This window comes from Semicossyphus pulcher, unplaced genomic scaffold (assembly GCF_022749685.1).
Source record: "Semicossyphus pulcher isolate SPU_LCO1_2020_fin unplaced genomic scaffold, fSemPul1.0.p SCAF_6, whole genome shotgun sequence".
NCBI classification, from domain to species: domain Eukaryota; kingdom Metazoa; phylum Chordata; class Actinopteri; order Labriformes; family Labridae; genus Semicossyphus; species Semicossyphus pulcher.
The window spans coordinates 18,616,985-18,639,187 of NW_027211737.1; the positions used below are offsets into that span (position 1 = coordinate 18,616,985).

The 22,203-nt window shown below is 42.9% G+C and overlaps 1 protein-coding gene across 1 annotated transcript; it reads right to left on the reverse strand.

Annotated features, from left to right (window-relative positions):
• Positions 1-461: 461 nt before the first annotated feature.
• acacb (acetyl-CoA carboxylase beta) lies at positions 462-21,612 on the reverse strand. Its single transcript, XM_069683102.1, has 54 exons — positions 21,557-21,612; positions 19,215-19,773; positions 16,408-16,540; positions 16,169-16,307; positions 15,930-16,039; positions 15,722-15,803; positions 15,545-15,643; positions 15,316-15,425; positions 15,081-15,191; positions 14,786-14,995; positions 14,519-14,689; positions 14,279-14,440; positions 14,028-14,191; positions 12,959-13,109; positions 12,767-12,870; positions 12,594-12,675; positions 12,359-12,504; positions 12,136-12,286; positions 11,925-12,059; positions 11,531-11,677; positions 11,254-11,442; positions 11,065-11,165; positions 10,893-10,981; positions 10,681-10,805; positions 10,478-10,591; positions 10,279-10,392; positions 10,094-10,183; positions 9,882-10,000; positions 9,334-9,357; positions 8,670-8,810; positions 8,487-8,586; positions 8,293-8,400; positions 8,158-8,214; positions 8,001-8,042; positions 7,675-7,890; positions 7,400-7,555; positions 7,093-7,296; positions 6,838-6,993; positions 6,641-6,763; positions 6,285-6,554; positions 6,087-6,184; positions 5,872-5,992; positions 5,672-5,782; positions 4,609-4,752; positions 4,407-4,527; positions 4,222-4,318; positions 4,038-4,134; positions 3,819-3,954; positions 3,543-3,720; positions 3,317-3,429; positions 3,077-3,231; positions 2,820-2,990; positions 1,850-1,986; positions 462-1,651 (listed from the first exon to the last, which is right to left on the reverse strand). The coding sequence occupies exons 2-54, from the start codon at positions 19,751-19,753 to the stop codon at positions 1,525-1,527; spliced, it is 7,290 nt and encodes a 2,429-aa protein (XP_069539203.1). The 5' UTR covers positions 19,754-19,773; positions 21,557-21,612; the 3' UTR covers positions 462-1,524.
• Positions 21,613-22,203: the final 591 nt, after the last annotated feature.

Consider the following 22,203-nt stretch of genomic DNA (forward strand, 5'->3'; position numbering starts at 1 on the left):
GTTCAAAGACTCTGTGGAGATGTACGTGTAAGTTAGCATCCGCCAGTTTTTTCTACTGTTCACTCTGCTTATCAAACTGTAGCTCCCCGTCTCTTGTCTGTTGTATTGTGCTAGACATTTTTGCTGTGATGTTTTATTTATATTTATAAAAGGCAGCTGGAGAAGGTGATGACTCTCAATCTTTTGCTGTATATATTTGAATGTTTCAAACTGCTATCGCCACAGAAAAGCTTTCTTTCCACTGGATTTTACCCACTTCATCCCAAAATGCCGACGTGTGCCAACACTTTGAGTGATCCAGATTTTACACACTGTTCTTTTTACACACTGTGATTAACGTGTCTCTGAGTCAGATGTATATTATGTTCATTAACTTGATCATGATAAAAATCACATGGGTAAATAAAAGACGTTTCTTTTGCCAAAAATATCTCAATGACATTTATTAACAAACAGTCCTTGGTATTATTAGAATACAAGACACAGGAGAGAGTTTATATACATTCAAATGAAATGTCCTGCCTGATGTTTTGAGCACAGGTGAGGCGATTGAAGCCATCAAATGGAAATCCAATGCTGCGAGTATTGTCTTTGAGCGAAACCTGAGTGTTAAGAATTACTGCATTATATCAACGACAGAGAAGTAAAATGAAATGACTTACAGTGTCAGTCTCTCCTGTCATTCATAGCTTCATCTAGCACACAAAACACTGCAGCACATACACACATAAACAAACTCAAACTGACAAAGAAAAAATGGACGACAGATTCAAACAACTGACACCAATAGTGCTTTTTGGAAAATAAAACAAATGTGCTTCTTAATTTACACTTCTGCATTTCAATGCTGTTAGACACATTTTATATTTAAGTCAAAAGAAAATAACCTGACTGGGCTCATTTAACTGTTGTCTGAACAGAAATTATCTATTTTATTTTAAAATGTATCAAAATCTATAATTGTCTGAGCTACATTCAGATGAAATGATGAAAACAAATTCTCCATTTAACACGTGTAACCAAAACCTGACAAACCAGCACCGAAATATGAAGAGTCCCACTTCATGAAGCTTGTATAACTCTGGCCACAGTCGGCCGCATGGAGCCTATGTACTGTAGGCAAATGTAATACTGATACAGCATTATGTACAAGTATGGCCTTTGAAATGTGTTTCACAGTTTGTGAACCTGGCTGAGCAGCTGAAATAAATGTTACCTCAGAAATGTGAAAGACAAATTCTCTGCCTGTCAGACACAAGTGGAACGGATTATGACATCCCTGCAAAGACGTCATTTAACAGCAATGTTAGAACAGACAGAGAACTGTAGTGGTTCTGTGATCACTGAGGAATAAGTCACTTTGTGCACGTGTGCATTATTGCAAAGAATTTCCCCGACTATAACCCTAAAGGTCATTATTTTGTTTCCTTTAGCTTTACATTCTCCGCCTTTTCGTCGCTTTACTTCAACTAAAAACAATTCTTTCATTTTTATTAATAATACAACCTGATAGAGCCCCTCAGCTTAACTGGTGCTGGTGCTGTCCATAGTTGCAAGCAGATGTGAGAGCTGGGCCCTCTGGGAGGGAGTGATGTTCTGGCTCATGTGGATGATGCAGTCCATGGCTACTTCAGGGTTGGCCTGCACTAGACTATAACACATGAAGTCATAGTTAATAACCATGCTTGGTTTAATCAACCGTTCCTGCATGTGAAGCTCTGCACTGTCATGAATCAATGTATATTATATCATCAGTTCAAATTCCACTGCTACAATCCTCTAACAGTGTGTTGCATGAATACGATTATTGCAATGATCTCACAAAATGTGTGTGATCAGGTCTGCATACCTGCGGATGTGTTTCAGGGTGTTTTCCCGTTTCAGGTACTTGATGTTGTCTCGGATGGCCGATCGGTTGCCGTCCTCCTCGGACAAATGCTTCTCGAGCCACTCCACCACTGCTTGGCTATTATCCCAGAGGTAGGCCTGGAAATAAAGACAGAACCACTGGTCCGTGAGCCTGGCCCCCAGAATTGGCCGTCGCGCCAATTTGGAGGGACCATGTCTCATAGTGATTTTTATAAAGGCCTATGTCCCTAGTGTTGGAAAATGTATGAGAGCATTAATGCAGTAATGATAGCTTTGTATGTGCTATCACTCCTTTTTTCATCCCTCCATCATGAAACATTTTTTAAAGAGCCAGTATAAAAGAGGGTAACCTACACAGAATATCACAAAGTCATATATCATTGTAAAGCTTAGATTATAATCTATCTACCAGTTGCATTTTCATGACGCTGAGAACAAAATAATTTGACCTTTGACCTCTAACGCTGTAATAGGGCAAATTCTGCTTGCCTCTGCAAATGCCCTTATAACTACCTTCATATGGATCTGATGTGCGTATAGATAGCTCCATCATAAAGAGCACAAACATACTTTTAAAATGATATATTGCATGAATAACAACAATTACAACATTTCTTATCAGAATACACTTAACCTTGTGCAGTTTGTTTCTGATAGAATGTTCAGAATTTTGTTATGAGCATAGGTGGTGATGGTTCTGATGTGAGTATGGATAGTTTAAATGTTTAAGCCGAGTAAAAAAAGTGGTGTAATATAAATATGATATCACACAATATAAAAACAAAGAAGGTAACCACAGATTCAATGTTCTTGTCTTGTTCTTTTTCGATGAATTTCTTTGGACAGGTTTTGAGTTTTTGTATTATTTTGTGTTCCTGTTGCTTACAAAGCCATTTATAGTGTTTACCAATGTTAACATTACATTTGGTCGTCTTCAGGTCGTAACCCACCTGGACTGTTCCTTCAGTTTCAACAAACCAGCGTCGCAGCATTGACTGCATGTGTCCGTCACTGAGGTTGTTGTTGGCCTGCAGAATCTCACACTTCACCACCTGCTCCAACAACAAGCGACGCAGACGCCAGTAGAAGAAGGTCCGCACGTTCTTCCAATCCAAAACATCCTGTCAGGAGAGAGCACAGTAACATAAGCATGAATCACCTCTAAATACACACTTATTGCAGTTACAACATCAGAGTGCTCACTCACAGTGATGACACCCTTCTCCTGCATCCTGCCTGGAGTGTCATGGAGATCCACAAACTGCACTGCCACCTGGTGGTAGATGGGCAGCAGGAATTCCTCCCTTGCTTTGAGCTTTGACTCCAGCTCTCTGCTCTGTTTGTCAGACAGCTGAGGGGAAGCTGATGGGAACAGAAAACTTCAGCTGTGCTGCAGTTGAAGGGAAAATATCAGCATGTGCATATATGAAAAAGATAATGCCTTTACCAAGCTGCTCGACCAGACCAGCATAGACTGAATCTAGTCTTCTCATTGTCTTCAACAGGTCCTTCCTCCTATATTTGATTTCCACTGTACCCTCAGCCTCCAGCACACCGCCTCTGTAGAAACCAAAACAGCAACAGTGAGACCACAAAGAGGCAGAAACTGGTTATTCTCACGCACACCTGCTGCTTAAGTTGGAAACTCCACTGAGTAACCATGCTTCATGTACCTGCTCTCCCTGTCTGCATACAGCTCCATACACAGTGGGTTGATTGTGGGGTCTATCACTACCCATGAGCCTCCTCTCAGCTCAGCATGTGGAGGAATGTATACCAGCACTGGCTGACGGAAACCACGCAGGGCGTCCACGATATAAGCTCCAAACTTCAATATCTGGTCATACATATCTGGGAATGAAACGGGCACACACATATTTTTTTATTGAATAACAAAAGCTCTTGCATGTTATGCAGCCTCTCTGCAGGGTTTCGCATTTATGTTGTACCTTTCATTCCACCAGAGAAACCCCTCCAGTTGGCAAACACCATGAGAGGCAGATGTTCGCGGTTGAAGTCAGAAATGGCCTGAGCCGTTTTAAAAGCAGAATCTGGGAACCACACCTGGCCAGCCTGCTGCAGGACCTGACATCCGCACACAAAAACATGGGTATGGTACGAATCTCATGACATATGTTTAGTTCATTCATACGTGGCATTTCACTCACTTTAGATTCCGAGTCCAGGTTTGCTGGATCAGCCGGGACCGTCAACTCAACCGTGCGCGTTTCAACTGCGATGACACCGAGGGGGATTCCTCCTAACCTGTTTTCATTCAACAAAATTAGAAACAATTTTAATATAAGGTTTAAAAATACATGAATTTAAAGAGAGACTTTTAAACAGATTTACCGTGCTCTGCCCACTACCACCGTCTGAGCCCACGACTCCATGATCTCCATGAAAGAGCCGTGGTCGAAGAACCCACTCTGCCAGGTTCCTCTTACTGCTAGTGAAACAAAAGCAGACAAAAGAGGACGTTAACTCGGGTGAATAGTGAATTTGAACACTTTCAGGGTTTAAACGAGGACACTCACTGGGGTGAGGTCTCCCGGCCAGCATCCAGCGAGGGTCATACGGTGCTTTTGTGGGAGTATATTCTATCTCCCGGTCTACTGGATCTGTAGTTGGCAGAACCGGCACAGGGGAGTGTTTGTTCTGTGAGGAGAAGAAGAAAGAAAGTTACTTTTATGGAGCCTAAAAGAGAAACTACATGAACTTTCAAACATTCAGACGAACCTTTGGCATATAGGAGAGCCACTGGAGGATGGTGAAGACGCCCTCAAAGTCATCTGGCACAGTGGTGTGAGTGACTCCATTATTGTGCATGATCTGTATGCCTCCCAGCTGGTTGTTGGAAGTGTAGACCTCTCTGCCCAAAACCTGTAAAGAGACAGGGACTACAATCACCATGGTCAGGGACTTTCCTTTTTAATGGATTTTAAATCAGTCTGCTATATTATATTTAATATTGTGTGTGCTTAAGCAACAATATAAAGCTGCAAGTATAGTTTATAGGAACTCTGCTCACTCTAGACCTCCAGTTGCTTCTGACCTTTGACTTATCTTGAAACAATGCCTAACTTGAAGTTAATTATATGAATTAAGCCTAAAGCAGATGTTGTACATACACAAAGAGACCAACAGAACAATCTTTTTTGGATTGGCTTTGTCTCAAGCACGTTTTTTTGCTTGTTATTCTTCCAATTGGATCTACTTTTTGCCTTTTTATCACAGGAAAAACAGCTTATAGCTAATGTTTTCACAATCAAACCCTGGCTGAACAGGTCTAATAAAAGAAATGTGTATTTTTATGAATAATTTTAATTTATTAAAGATATAATCTCGAAGATTTTCATGTAAATAAATGTCTGTTCAATCACTATCTATCGCCAAATGAGGTGACACAATGGTGATTGAGCCTATGGTCCACTGATGAAAGACTCTGCATTTGCAGTATATAGTATTATTACAGCCCAGTTAGTGACTCGTTTTCCATCACCCAGCAGTGGTTGGTCTGCCAGAGAGGGTAGGCAGAGCTAAGCAGCTTCACTTCCGGTCTCTGCAAGTGTTGCGAGTAAACAGTAATCTACTATGGCTGAACAAACAAAGAAAAGATCGATGACTACAGATACAACTTCAAAAATAAGTGAAAATCCAAAGAAAAAGAAACAAATTCAACAACAGTCTAAAAAGGAAAGCGACCGTCAGCGCGGAAAACTGTGACGTCTGGTTATCCGGGACATGACGCCAAATAGAACGAAGCTGAGAACTTCGAGATGATCACTTCAAATGAATCTACCTTATTGAGAGCGCCTGCTCCAGTCAGGATAATGTGAGAGTTTTCCACCTGGATCACTCTCTGACCCAAACGAACCAGGTACGCTCCAATTCCAATAGCGCGACACGTCACCTGCAAAAGAAAAAAGAGGGACTCAGTAAAATGTTCAAGAAGATCACATCAGCTTTTCTTCCTTATGGAATTCACATCCACAGTCTCACCATACTAATAGTGATAACCTCCTCATAGGCCTGAGAGGATTCCCCAGCAATGGTGCCAGAACCTCGGAGGTTCTCCACCCCAAGACCGTCCTCCTGTCCGATGATGTCAGTGATGATGTACCTGCAATAGTGAAGAAAGAATAAATCTGTTATCTGTCAAATATCTCAATTACGTAACTGGTTTATGAGAACAAACGATCAATGACTGGTTGTACCTGGACTCTCCACCTTCCTCCACGTGGTGACAGTGAACAGCGTTGGTGGAGCTGATGCGTGTGTAGTCCTGCGGCGTCAGGTAAAGATACTTGAAGCCCTGCAGAGAAATGAGGAAATGTCAAACCAAACATATTGCTCCCTGCAGTCACTTAATCAGGTAGTGTTTTAAATAAGCAGAATAAGACTTCAGAGGTCACCTTGTAGGGGTCAGCGGGGTCGATCCAGGCCACCTGGAACATGTGTTTGATCTCCTCAGCGAGGCCGATGCGTGCTCCGCTGTTAGCTGCGATGTAAATGCGGGGGATGCCCTCAGTCCGAGCCAGCTCGGACGCCCTGAGGAACAGCTCGTCCTCTTGAGGACCAAACGAGCCGATCATGTGAGTGATGTCATTACAGAGGACAACAATATCTCTGCCCTCTGGGTACTCTGGAGTCTTCATCTTCATCCTGAAGGCAACCATGCCCACCTGGTAAAGAAGGGTTAATGTGGTTATCAGTATCATCAACACCAAGGAAGCATGAACTCACATATGTGAAGTAAATAGCATCCTACATCATTGTCTCCAGGCTGGCGGTTCATCTGCACCAGGCGACCTTGAGGGTCCAGAACCAGCTCGGTGCACATCAGCACGTCTTTAGGGTACTTGTCCCCTGGACCCCACAGCTTAAACAGCGCCTGCAGGAACATTTTTCAGTTTGAGTCGAAAACCACAGGAAAGGGAAAAAACTGTTTCAGTGAGTTAGCAGTACCTGTCTGAACATCTCAGGAAAGTCATAGACGTATGTCGTCCCCAGAGTTTGAGCCTGGAAGCGCTTGGCCTGCAGCAGGTCTTTGGTCACATACGGCGTGTTGATCAGCATGCCATGCAGAGGGCCCGGCTTGTCTCCATATGACTGGAACATGATCTGATAAAGGGATGACAAAGTGAAACAATAATATATCTGAGCATGAAAATCCCCCTGCCAAACACCACATCACAGGCCACCTCAGGCTGCTCTCCTCACCTGTCCAGAACTCAGGTCAGTGACCTCCTTGTAAAGGCTGATGTCCAAGTAATAGCCAGACTCATTAGTGAGAAACAGGCGGATAGGTATGGCATTCCCAGTTGGTGTCAGGCGGATGTTGATCTTCAGCTCAGCCTGCAGGACCCGCAGCTTCCAAAGACGGCTGCCGTAGCGCATCACCATGGAGCGAACAGACTCCTCTATCTGAAGAGGACAGAGAAATAAAGCTGATAGAAATGCAGAAGTCTGTATACATTATATTCATTTAATGAAGGTAGACTACAGATATAATTTGCTTGACACTGACTTTAGAGGGGTCCATAATGACGGTGGGCACAAAGTTGAGGAAGATGTGGTTGCAGTCTGTGCGGACGCTGGTGTTACTGAAGGCCACCTCTAACTCATCCATGGCCTCCAACAGGAGACGCTCTCCCTCGTTTTGGAGGTATTCAAAGGAGGCTTCCTGATGATGAATAAGAAGAGATATAAATCACCAAAATAACAAACCTTAATCAATAAATAAACCCAATCATGTTATGAAAATGAGAACGAATAAGTTGTATTTCCAGCTGCTCTGCTAACCTTTGTGATGAGATCAGAGTGGCGGATAATAGCTCGTATGAAGAAGCGGTAGTCGGTGACTTCAGCCCCCTCCTGCACACGAGCAGCTCCGAGGTAGAGGTGCATCTTGTGGTTGGCACAGGGGACAGCTGTCAGGTCAAAGTTCCTCATGCGGTTGAGCTCAAGCTGAAAGGCTAAAGCTGGCTCCAGATTACGATAAATACGATCCTCCTGGAACTGTGGAGAGACACCGACAGGAGGGGTCATCATCTACTCAGGCAGCAGCTGCTACTTCATTAGCAATTTTACAGTTAAAGGATACATTAAGCACAAGGATAAAAACATACCCCATCTCTGGCTCTGAAGGTGAAGAACTTGGGGAATTCTCTCTGTAGAAATCAATATATAAGATACCAAGCAAAAGTATTTTCAGAGTATTTTTTCTTGCCTAAAACATTTACAATAGCAGAATTACTGAATAAAGTAATGTTATGTTTGAATTACCTTCTGTGCAAGCAGAAATGTGATTCTCCTGATCCCATACTCAAACAGGACAGCTTTCTGTGAAAACAAACACCATGTTCATTTCAATCATAAATAATTACAACAAATCAGTCGTGTGTTAAGAAGCTTGCTGACCTTTGATTGGGCGAAGGCAGTGAAAGCTGTAACCAAGACATCGTCATCTTCTGTGTCTGCTGTTTTGATGGACACATTAATGATGTGGATCGGGTTCTCCCTCGTATTCTGCAAAGGATTGAAAGAGAACTGTTGACGAACAGCCTTTTTTATTGATAAGACAGCGACTCCTGCACACTGTTCACGGCTCTCACCTTGAAGTTTTCCTCGTCATAGAGACTGGAGCAGGACTCTGAGAATGGAGGCGTCTCTAAAAGTGGTTCGGCAAAGCTGGAGAGAACTTCATCAAAATTCCTGCTGAAGGAAAAAAAAATCCCTGATATACATCCATGCTTAAATTGTAGAGAAAGGAACATTTCCATTAAAGTAAAAGTGACCTTTTGAAGTCGTCAAAACACTGGAAAGCCACCATTGCGCCCATGCGCTGGCAGGGTGGCGAGAAGGCTCCCTCCAGGTAGAGCTCACTGCTCTGCCGCCTCATCTGAAACTGGCCTGACCCACTCACGGGCACAGGAACCCTGAAAGTAAGATGCACAGGGACAATGACAGCAAGCCAAAACAGCCAAAAATACAGATATTCATAGAGAGAGCAATTAAAGCAAGTCTGGATAATTGTATCTATTTAATATGAAGCATCCAAGTATATCCAATTTTAATTACATATGGTTGATAGGAGTATCTCATGTATTTAATTGAAAGGTTATAGAGAGTTACTATGTCTGATTGAGAGTTGAATACAGGCTCCTCAGTCAACAGAATCGCAGGCTTGAAGTTTTTAAGAGGAACGTGGAATTAATAAAAGATGTGCCTCTCAAAAAGCTCAGATTCACTTTACAAGTTGAAGGAAGCAAGAAAAAAAAAAACATACGGAGAAGCTCGGCTAAAAGTGAATTAAAAAGGACTTTTAGAGGAGTCCTCAAGCAAACGTTTCTGGTTTCAGAGGACAGAAGAAGAAAAGCAGCACAGTGCATTGGGCATGCTTTGCCGTGAGACATACACACGATCAGGTGGCTTGGCTGGCTGGGAGGAGCTTTACTCTACCTGTTCAGAGTAGGGCTGCTCCCTCTGAAATAAGATGATTGACAGGTGAATGTCAGCAGTGGATGATCAGAAAGCACCTCTACCTCGAGGCAGTATGATTAGATCAAAGCACTTTACAGGAGGCTATGCTCAATCACATCAAGTAAATACACTCTGCATTCACAGTTAGCCAAAAGCAGTTAAAGCAGCAGCTCATCACCTGCACCAGTGGGTACAGAAGAGGAAGGAGAATGACTTTATTAATCCCTTAAGTTAAACACACACATAGGCCCAAAAGACAGACATGCACAGGACCCACAGAGGGTGTCCAGTGTATCAACTTAATCTCTAGTGTTCTGATGAGGCCTAAAAAAAGAGTGTTTTGTCTGTACAACAAAGAGTAATGCATTTCTCTGTTTCTTTATTTCACTTAATTATACTCTAACAGTGGAAGTCTATTCTGCCATCAACACAAGTGCAAGGACTCAAAAGAGAGAAGACATCAAAGACATTGATGGTGCGTTCAGGAAATACTTCACTGAAGGCGAAGTGTGAAGAAAACGTTGTACCTGTTGGGATGTGATGACGGCAGCATGAACTGGAAGTCTACGGCACACGTTCCGTCCTGCAGCTGGTGATGCTGGATGCTATTGAGCTCATAGGCGATGTAAGCTCTGCGCACGTACACCTGAAAGTCGAGGAAGAACGAGGTATTATCAGCAGTTAAGAAATAAAAATGTACAATACAGAAATTCCTCGAGTGTGAATCCATCGTCCGTACCTCCAAGGCAGCCATGCAAACCACTTGATTGGAGTGATAGAAGAAATTGGGCAACACATCGAAAATGGAGGTTTCAGAGAGGATGAGTTTCTGTGGCGAACAAAAACAAAATACAAATCACTAATATGTTATATTCCGGCTGCAATATACGGATATAATGAGAATGTTTCTCCACACGTGCTCACCTTTAAGTTTTCAGGACAAAACTGGTGTCCGTACATGTCGATGGCTGACAGAAAGATGGACTCCACCTGGTTGTGCCTCAGCTCGTATGATGGTAAATGGGAGGCAATCAAGACCTATGACACATTTATTATTATAATATCAAGACTATTGATAAACAGAACAGTGTTTAACACAAATGCAGGCGGTCTGAGATGTTACCTGTCTGGCTCTTAAAGCCACCTTCGAGTTCTCCATCTTGCTGAGCTGCGTGAGCTCGTTCAGAATGGCCATCAGCTCGTCGGCCAGCGTGGGATCTCGTCCACACAGTTGGTCCTGCACAGTTTACAAGATGTCTTTGCTAAATCTTAAGAGTTTGAGGGTGGTTTCTTTTAAGCATGCCAGCGTAGAGGCTGAAGACTTACTATGAGCATTGTGACGAGGACGTTCTTCTTGGAGACCTGAGCGTGAGAGAAGATGTACTCCAGCACAGGGCTCATGTCAGGTTTGTGCTGCTCTCTCAGGTTGATTACACACTTGTCATAGTGAGCTGTTCAGGAGAAATAAAACTATTTTAGTTGTGCAAAACACGGCATAGTTAGCATTAAAGAAAAGGCCTCATGCAGAGTTGTCTCACCCTGCTGAAACTGCATCTCTACTTGCAGGTATCGCTTCAGCAGATCGAGAACCACAGACTTCATATAACCACGAATTCCACTGCGATACCTGGACCAGACATATTCAACATGTGTCAATCAATAATATCTAAAAGTTATATATCACTGCTGGATTATCAGCATGTGACTGACCTCTGCACCAGCTGAACGATACTCTGAGTGTTCATGAAGAACACCTCTCGATCAGCCTTCCTCTGTAGGGTTGCTGCATGGCTGTCAAGGATATTTGCAATCTGAAATAAACAAAAGTAAACATTTACTCTCTAAACAACATTTGTTATCTGTATTCTAAGAACTAAACGAACACTGTGTATCTCTCACTCTTTGGCTCGGGAACTGGCAGAGGACAGAGGTGATGTTGCTGGCATATTGAGCCATGACTTTACGGATATTTTTGTCAACACTCGGAGGAATGCGACCCGCCACACTCGTCATGATCTCCTGGAGCTCCAACAGAGGCAGGGACGGGTCCCTTAAGGTCTTCATCAGGGTAGCCACCCACATTTTCAACTGCACACCAGAGCACACGCATATCATTAATATAAAAAAAAAAACTGACAATGTTTTAAGTGCGGCAGAAAGACTGATGGGTAACTACCTTGCTGCTGAAGAAGGGCTCTTCAAGGCAGTAACCATCCATGACTTTCCCTAAGTTTTCAAGCACGGTGTGAAACACCTGGTGGAGCTTTTCTCCAACAGTGGGCAGTGGCTGCTGGGGTGGGAGTGTGGCCGTGTTGAGCTCCACCTGAGACAGGAGGTAAAAACAGGAAAGAATACACTCATTACCTTTACAACAAAGTAAAATGTGGTTGTCGATAGAATTATTTGTTGACCACGCTGGAGGTTAAACAACAACTGCAGTAAAATATTTGAGTAAGTCTGCACAAATTAGATCCTTTCGAGCAAAGACCGAGACATTATAATTATGTCATAAAGTGGTGTTATGTAAAAGGCACAATAAAGACATAAGTTGTAATCTTTCCTTCACTAACCCGATGTATACTGCTGGGGTCATCCAGGTCTATTTGTGCCACCACACAGCCAGGCTCCAGCACTGCTCCAGGCCTCTTGACAAAGTGGATACAACCAGACTGCGGCACAGTCAGCGTCATCACCATCTTCATCACCTGACCCATGGCACAAACACTCAGTCAATAAAAATCCACAGCATGCAATAAGAAATCCATTCTACCTGTCATTCACCTCGATCTCCGCGTACGTCTCTCCTCCAAAAATGTGACCTCCATCCTCGATCATGTATTGCAGCAGTTTTCCAGCGGAGGGCGACCTGAGCACCGTGGGATCCTTCTCCTTATCAAATACACAAGTCTTGTTGCCGACTGTGATGCGGTAGCTGTGGGGAGAAAGTATCTCAAGTAAGACAAATAGAGAAAACAAACAGATCTACAGATTCAAGAGCACTTACCTGTCCACTTCCTCCTTCATGTAGGTGGTGTGGCTGCTGCCGTCATAAGACAGCAGGAGGCCTCCGTCGCTCAGCCTGTGGACATCTATCTCGATGTTGGAGCCGTTCATCATGATGACATAAGTGGTTGGGGATTGGCGAGCCACCTGCGGGCAGCAGCAATGACAAGTTATTGATTTTAGAAAGAAAGAAATTGAGTCTGAAAAGGAGCGAGTGAAGGGATTAGAGCAGATACCTTAAGGCAGAACTTGACTCCTTCATATATGAGATCCACACTGACTGAGTTGAGGAGGCTGGCTGCTGGCAGGACTTGGCCTCTATGGATGAAGCAGATCATGTTGTCAATTATATATGCATACAGTGAGGATTGTAGAGAGGATTTTATAAGAAGGGACTGTGACTACTGACCTTTCCAGTGAGTGCAGGTAATCAGACATGCTCTTTCTGAAGCTCGCATCAGCAACGTGCAAAGCCCCACAAACAATACCCAGCATTGTATCAGGTCTCTCCGCCTGCAGGAAGAAGATTTGGCATCATAAAGAAACCACACACTTCAGTGGTTGTGTGGAGATTTATAATAGAGGGCCTTCAGTATTCTACCTGCACTTTCTCTGCGATCAGGTGATCCAGCCAGCCGGTGTCGATGTCATTGTTTCTGAAGCTTTCGGTCTCCAGCAACTTGATGAGGTATTCAACCGTGGTCCGGAAGTCGCCTCTGATTGACAGCTCCTTCATAGCCACCACCATGTTCCTGAAGCACACGGCAAACATGACACTGGATAAACATTCGCATTCCGTGATGTTTTGCTACAACATTAGCTACAAAGTAATTGCATTTGTTGCAAAAGTAAACCGCATGACTGCCTTCTAAGATTTTAAACATATTATTGGCAGGTGTTAGGTCGGGAAAATTTTAACAATGTACCCCCCTTGAGCACTGTGTTAACACATCTGTAATTATGCCCACAAAACCTACAGAATGAAGTGACCTGCTGAATAATGAGATGGTTTGAATCATCCCGTGTTACGATGGATTAATACATAAGAGAGTTTAAGCCAGGTTACTCAGATGGATCATACTAAAGAGCACAAATATTCATAAAGGTTCTTAGGCCTCCGTTTAGAGTGTGAGAAACTGCGGACTGAGATTCACCAAGATAAGTTCAAGGCTGTGAAGTGAAAAACAAACTCCATATAAGGAGTTCCTGTATTCCCCAGAAAGTAACAGATAAGGCCGCATCCCGCAGCATCCCAAGAGTGGGAGGCAGAGTAGATAAGAGCAGGGAGGATCTTTTTTACAGGGTGTAAAAGCTTAGTTGCTAAGGCTAATTTGCATCACACATAGAGTATATAATTTATAACTGTATTAGGAAAGGTTATCTTTTTTGGGCGGCTAAGTGCAGCTAACTGCTTACAGACTGCAGTGAGCCAAACAGAAAAGGTCCTAGGTACAAGCATCAATTTTCTCAGCAATTTCAATAAATAGATGTGTTTATTGTACAGAATCGTGGTAGTCCTTTCCTGAAATTTTTAACACCTGACACAGGTCAATGCATTTGCAAGGCAGTTAGGCTATTAGTCTCTCAGTTACCTGCTCAGTGTGGAGACCTGAAAGCTTTAATTGCTAAAGATCAGATATCACAACATCATCAGCACAAAACAGGCTTACGAAATAGCTTCTTCTCGGTTCTCGCCCCAGGAGAAACAGTGTCCAAACTGGGAGTCGGCAAATTCATGCAGGCCACCAGCGGCCCCCACGCTGAAATAACCCCAGACGTTTTTACTGCTGCGGAAGTTCAGCTCCTGCACGGTGCCAGAGCTGGGTTTGAACCCCTGTCAGGAAGGACGACAAGTAAGCGGAGCAATTTATGAGAATGTAATAAAATGATGTGTTTGAGTTGTAATGAAGGATAGCTTTACCTCATCGGGGTTCTCGCTGGTGATCCGAGCAGCTATGACGTGCCCTCTTGGACATGGTATGCAGTCTGGAGTCTCGAAGTTAATGAAGGTGTCGCCCCATGGGGTTTCTCCATAAAGCAAGCGGATGTCTTTGATTCTATACAGCGGGATGCCCATCGCAATCTATAAGAAAAAAACAAACACTTAAAATAAGGAAGTGACTTGTCCCTGCTATCGGAGCGTACACTGACAGAGTTTTACCTGAAGCTGGGCAGCAGGTAAGTTAACATCTCCGATCATCTCCGTGCAGGGATGTTCCACCTGCAGGCGAGGATTCAGCTCCAGGAAATGGAAACTTCCATCTTCAGAGAAAAGATATTCCACAGTACCTGCACTCACGTAGCCCACCATCTTGGCCAGCCGCACCGCAAACTGAGCCAGGAAGAGGAGGCAAAACGTCAAGGCTCAACCAGAGAGGCTGAGTTAGTAAGGGTGGGAAAATAAATACTTTCAGCGATGTTAACTGACCCGTTCCATTTGCTCAAACGTCGAAGGAGCAGCTATTGTGGCGGGAGCCTCCTCTATGATCTTCTGGTGCCTCCTCTGGATGGAGCAGTCTCGTCCAAACAGAGAGATGGCATTTCCATACTCATCAGCGAGAATCTGAACCTCGAGGTGCCTCGCATGCTGAGCCAGCTGCATGACGAAGATAGGAGAGCCTGGCACCTCTGTCTGAACCTGCACTCAGCAAACAAAAGGTTAGCTGTTAACATGAATAAACAATTAGATCAGAAAAAAAATCATTCAGCTGTGAAATACAAACCTGTCGAAAGGAACTTGTGAAATCCTCAGAGCTTTCCACTTTACGGATTCCCTTTCCTCCTCCTCCCTCAGAGGCCTTGATAACAACGGGATAACCGATCATCTCCGCCCCCTGCAGACAAACAACACGTAAAACATAACTTTAGCTAATGGCACTTGCCTCAAGGGAATCTTAATGGGAAAATAGGAGGCAAATGTGTAGATATTATAATGAGGACTTTGCTCAATCTGCTTACTGCAAGCCCGTCATCTACATCCTGAACACAGCCCTTTGTGTAGACCTCTGGAGGAACACTGATCACATTGCCCAGGCTTTGGTCCTCCTCTGCCCAGTCCACTCTCAGACCTGGACACACAAGGGTTAAAGAAATTCAACTTTAAAATTATCACATCACACAGTCTACAGTTAAGTTAAGTTTACTTGACATAACGTTAATTTAGACGGAGCTGGAGGTAAAGCATCACCTGATCCGCTCCATGGCAGAGTGGGAATGTCAGCACTCTGAGCCACAATGGAAGAAGCCACCTTGTCCCCCAGAGCCCACATGGCCTTACTGGACGGCCCTGAGAGAAATACACCCAGGTGACATTTAGAGCTGACACATACATAAACCAAATGTGACTGTTCAAACTGGACTTTACCTAAAAATGAAATTCCTGCTTTGTTCAACAGCTCGGGCAGTTTGGGGTTTTCTGAGGCATGACCCCAACCAGCCCACACAGCCTGCAGATAGGGATAAACACACACATGTAATCATTTATCTCAGGTAAACAAGGTTAAAGAACAAAAGGCTAAACTCAGGCCAGAGGCCAGAAAAACACCACTTCTTAGATAAATACTGGGGAGCACCTGCACTGGGATTCTTTTGGCAATGTCCACTATCAGTTCTACGTTAGCGTAGTTGTTATTGTTGGGCCCTCCGGGTACAGGAACATAGTGGTCGGCCATTTTTATATATTCTATGAGGGAGAAGAACAACATATTACAATTGATCATTCATTCATGTTTCTAAACAAACAGCTGGCGGTTTTCCTCACTCAGATAACTGCTGGGTCATAAAAAATGATAAGTATCAAGCTCACACTGACCTGCATTAGCTTTCAGGTCTTCGGGGGTCACCATCACCACAAATCTGATAGTCCTTTCATTGCGAAACATTTCGTAGGACCAGCGGCGGATGGAGCGCATGCATTTCACTGCAGCTATACCGTTGTTAGCTATCAGCACCTGTAACACAGTCAGAAGACACATGTAGAGACAATGCTGCAGTGTCATGGAGCAGTTTCAAACTGAGATTCGAAAATACAGGAAGAACGTTCATTCTTACTTTTTCAATGACACGGTTGCCACCGAATCGAGTGACGAACTCGGCAGGAGAGGCCACAGTAAAGTCCCTCTGTAGATCCATCTTTCTCTGCTCGCGTCCTTTTTTCACCAAGTGAAGACCCGACATGCTAGGCCTGCAGTGGAAAGCTCGTGGTTAGCCGCCTTGCCGAATGACAAACCACATAATAACAAACTCAATTACCTGGGTGTGTTCTGCTCAGTGTATTAACTGTAACACATAATAAATATGGATCCAGGAAACAAGCTGCATATCCTCCTCCACATTATCAGACCTGAACAGCTACAGCAGTCCGCTACAGTCATAACAGCTACATTAAAGGTGTGAGCCACAGCACAAGAACAAAACCAAAGTCAAAGTTCAGTCTCCCTCCTCAGCAGGCAAAGACAGAGCGTAGACCAGCCCATTTATTTCTGACCTTATCTTCAGAATAATACTGCTGAACTGCTGATGTGCACAGACAACCATTCACGGCAAAGTACAACCTCAACAGACCACCAGCTGCAGAAATAAGGTCTACACTATCACCATGGGTTTCCCTTTTATCAGATGTGCAGCAAGCAGAGACAGTAAAAAGTAAATGGCTTGTCAGCACGGCTGTTTCTAACAGTGACAGCAACATATGACAACATATGTAGAGAGAGATTTAAGAATGCATCAGATTGGCTGGAGTATGTTGCAACTCTTTCTACCTTGGGTCTTAAAATATCTGTTTATCAACGTTTTTCAAGGTTTCTATTTTATCTGTTCACAAAGTGTAACTAGGTTATTTCTAAATAGTGATAAAACTTGTTGAAAGACTTCCCTGAGGTCTATCAGTCTGTCATTACTTTAGCAATCATTTATGCAGGGTCAATAAGCATTGAAATTTGCTACTTTATGTTTACTTTTAAAGCCAGATAGCAATTATCTAATCATATAAAAAAATGCTCAATTTCTTTGTTAAAGTGCATCATTTCGTCTGGTTTATTGTTTAGCTCAAGACTCCTGCGAGATTATTAAGTATTCATGTTTTGCAATTCTACATACCATGATTATCAGCTGCTTCATACATTCCAAAGTCTTGTTGCCATTGCACCACGAGCCATTTCACAGTATTTTTGTCCCACGTTAAGATATCACACCTGTGTTGCATCAGTGAAGCTGGAGGACACCTCTGTCGAGCAGATATGAACTTTAAACTTAACTCCTGTATTGTGCTGTTTGCTCAGGAAATGCAGATTGCACTGTGTCATTGAGACCGCTTTTGATAACCTTTCCAGCTCTGTGTCATGCACGCTCCACTCGCTGATCTTTTTCCAGGACGTGCTGCACGACAGGGCAGGGTTTAATATAACCAGATACATACCTTACTGAACAAACAAGGAGCTTCTATTCATAAACATGTCTGAGGGACTCAGAGGAGTACAGGTCGTGCTTAAAACATTAGTACATTACTCTGCTGCTTCATAGGGAGAAGGTTATTCTTGTCTGGAGGGTACAAATGTCGGGTGTTTTTCTTTTCTTTTTTTATTTCCTCAAACTTACATGTGCCAAGACTCGCTCTGTTCTGTTACATAACAAGAGTATGGCCACACGAGTGATCCTTCCTGTTCACAAACATACATCTGCAGAAGTTGCTACAGTATCTATTCTGCTGTCTTGCAAAGTAATCACGTTTAATCCGGTTACGTTTTCATTCTTTTCTGCGCGCGTGTGATAACTGTCAACATACCAAACACTGCAGCAAAAGTATCAAATTACATCCAAGGGCTTTTATTGGCACTTACCTCCTGAGATATGGGAACAAGCCGTTTCCCTCCATTGTACAGCCTACTTTACTCTCCTACGTGCATTGGTGGTGAAACGAAAATGTAGAAATCTAAGACCAAAACAAAGAGTTTTCCACAAAAATACTTCCTCTCAGGCTGTCCCCCTCGCGTCTCCCCTCCCACATGTGCAGCGGAGTAATCTACAGATCCCGTGTGACAGATCACAGGCTGCTCGTTACAAATATAAACAGAGGCAGGGCCAAAACCAGAACAAAGTGTTCATTCTACTTCTTGTATCAAAGAAAGCAACAAGTACCCGGGCAAAACACGCAGCCAGAGTTGTCGGAAAAGAAAACCTTCATGCACTTGCATAAAAATACATTTGCTTTCCATTAACCGTCGTAACAAGTGCATCGTCCTCTCCTGCAAAGTGCAGGACGAAGCTTGTAAAGTTGCGACTAAAAGAGAGGAAAATCTCTTACCTCTCTCCTCCTCATGATGCTTCCTGCTAGCACGCACAGCTTTATGCATCCTGATGAGTCAATCCAACTTAGCGTGTCAAGATAAACATGTAGCTGCGTGCACCAAACAACCCCTCTGACCCATGATCAGATCATTTACAATCGCCGGGTACAAAAACAGCTCTCAAAACTACCAAACATAAAGTTCAGTGGAAGATTTAAAAGTGTTTTTGTTTGTTGTGTTGTGACCTGGAGGCACACCACAGTTTTCAAAGTCACTTGGTTCAGAGTCTTGTTCCAATAATAGAACTGGACTGTTTGGCATGTGACAATAACACAGGTCAGCTTGATACAGTCAGGTGATAAGAAACAGCAAGTGGGAGCAAAACAGCACATGTCAAAGAGGGTACACAGGAAAAGTTCATACGAGTCCCTCAGAGTAGTGATGTGGTGTAAGTGAAATCCTGCCATGCTTATGTTTCATTAAAGAGTTCAAACTCACATGATAAAGTGATTAAAAAATGCCAGTCCACAGACAGACATGAAACTGACTTAGAACAGAGGAACAAGCTCTTACTTGATGCTTGAGGAGCTGGACTTTGGCGCTGCAGAGGACGCCTGCTGTGGAGAAGATTTAAGGTTGGAGGACGGTGGCTGAGACGAGCCGCTCGGTGGTTTTGTGATCAGAGGTTCCTCGTCTGACGAGTTATCCTCCGACGCTCCCAGAATGAACTTGAGGCGGTCCCTCGCCTCGGGCCCCGAGCTGAGCATCGGCCTGGTGGCTCTGGAAGGCCTCTGGGTGGTCGGAGGCAAAGATGTCTTTCCTGAATTTACCTCAGAGGACGCCTGCAGAGCCTCACGCTCCACTGTTTTGACTTCAAGACCTGCAGAGGCCCTGTCAGCCTGCAGACTGTTATCCTCATTGTGTGTTGGATTATCAGGAACTGCTGACAGGGAATGTTCGCCTGGATGAGGGGATTGCGTAGCAGATACGTCCTCCTCGGCTGCAGGAGGAGATTCTTCTCCTTTCACGGGCATTGCTTCTCTCTGGGTATTAATCCTCCACAGCTGCAACAGTATCCATAGGATTAATCCCAACACTGCAAATGGGAGCATCCACAGGCATCCTCCTTAAACTGCGAAAACAACAAAGTTGACATTATAGCTATTATAAGAGATAACTCTACATATGTAACATCTACACACCTATTTCACCCTGCATAAGAACCCACTTCCATGGCATTAAAATAGAAAATTGAGTTATTGATAAATCAAACATACATTATCAGATTATCTATTATATTTAATTGACAACATTAGATGCCTTGTCCTCGACAGAGCACTATAAAGTGTATTTTACAACTGTAGTGTCTTAGCTGGTACATATCTTTATCAAAATTAATAAAACAAACTATTTAAAATGTTTGTTTAAGGTGTATGCTTAGAGTGCTGCATCCGCACTGGTTAGACTACAGTTGAAAGACTTAATGCTATATAAGCATTACTGTCTATGGACTATTCTAGACCAGCTGATCAAAGGTCAGAAGCCCACCAACACCAGGGGCATGCTGGGTAATTTGATATAAGTTCTAAGATAAGGTGACCAAGAGAAAACAGATAGAGAGGCTGTATTTCATAAAAGCTAAATCCTAATATAACCGATAAATCTGTTTATTATTAAGTCAAGAAATATCATATTATTAAATATCATTAAAGCTATGTTTCTCAGCTTAAAACCGTATACTTCAATACATCAAGATGTTAATGCAGCTAACTATGCAAGCAGGCCTGGCAGGCTACATTTCCCAGCCAATATCCCGTGAACAGCCAGTCTGTGACAGCTGACATGAATGCCAAGTGTGGCTGCTTCAAATGGGGTAAAGGTCAACACTGAGGGAATGAAGGGTGAGTAGGAGGAGGAGGTAAACATCCATACAAACAGCATTCAGGAGCATCTGAGGACACCATAATACAGGACACAAAAATGAAGAATATATTGATGTGGAATTCACGTTAAACAAAAATGGATTCCCCGTGTGAGCCAAAGTTGGTATTTCAAATAAAAAAGGAATATTAATATGCCGTCCATGTGAAAGAGGCTTTCAGTACAGAAACAAGGAGGCATTTGTCCTCTGGAGCCGGTTTTGACTTTGACAGAAACAAATGAATTCTGAGCCATCACTTTTCAGATTAAGCACACTATTTATGAACATTTCTTTAATAAAAAAAAAGCTTTTATTTTGAATTGAATGTTTCATCTTTTTAAAAAAAAAGCACTATAAAAGAAATGTGTACTTCCGGTGCACAGAGATTGTATTGAAAGTCAGTTATTTCAATACATTAATGTTGTGTTTACTTTAGCTCCATGCTGACCTCAATCGACTGTCAAATGGACGCAACACCTTCTAACTTCTAACAACACACATACCAATACTGTGTTATTCTGACTAAATGGTTAACTTAGGTGAAATACCTACAGCGGTTAAAGCAGAGCAGGATGTTCAAGCAAGTTTGACATAAAAACTGGCGTTCAATCTTCACCATTTTCCACCAAACAGGGATAATAACCTTCCATTTGAATAGTTACTTAACGTCACTTTGTTTCATCGATAAATGTGATGTTTAAAGGTTAAGGTGAACCTGTGAAAAGCTGTAATTTACACTCACCTCTACAGATAACGGACAGCACTGCTTAACCGTTGTTGATGTTGGAGCTGTAGTTCAAACCAGGCTAGCGAGCTAGCTGACAGCTAAACCACTCATTATTTTTCATCACTTTAAACAAAGTTATTAAGTATAGACATCATTCTTTGCTACCTTTCTTAACTGCATTAGGACCCTAAACTCATCCCAAAGTGAACCGTTTATGGTTTAAAAATGTTTGTGACAGCAGCAGCAGCAAATGTCAAAGCCACCTACCACCACTCCAGTCTAGCTGAGCCCCCCACAGCCGTCCAACACCTCCTCCTTGCTCGGATAGTAAACATGTGCAGGAGGAAGACTTCAAGCTCCTCCCAGGAAGGGGGAGACTTTTCAAAGATCGTATATTAAAGCTGTTTTGGTCTGTGGTTGCATGGATAAAAAAAAGTATTAAATCCGTTGTATGATCTTTATGATTAAGATTGTGATGATTAAGATTTATCAGATACTTCCGCTGCATTCAAGTAAAATTGGATGAATGTGAGATGATTTTGAGGCATAATACAAGATAACTGTTTGACTTTGGAGTGCATTATCAATTTGAATGAAATCCATTACATTTAGCTCTAATAACCTTGGGCAATGCACTCTGACTGAGCATCCATGTTTGTTTGCCTTTTCAGTTGCTGGGATACTCAGATTTTCCAGAAAACTGAGATATTTTTATTTCAGGCTTAGTTGTATGGAGGAAACTTATAGTGAGAAAAAACGGTATTTACCCATTTTGAGGTGTTTGAGATTTTTTTGTTCACTAGGTGGGTTTACATTAATGCATGAATAATAATAATCTACTGAAATAAAATATTATGATATGAGAGGGGATATTTTTAAGATTATTACTCTTATTGTGATTAGTATTTTTTTGC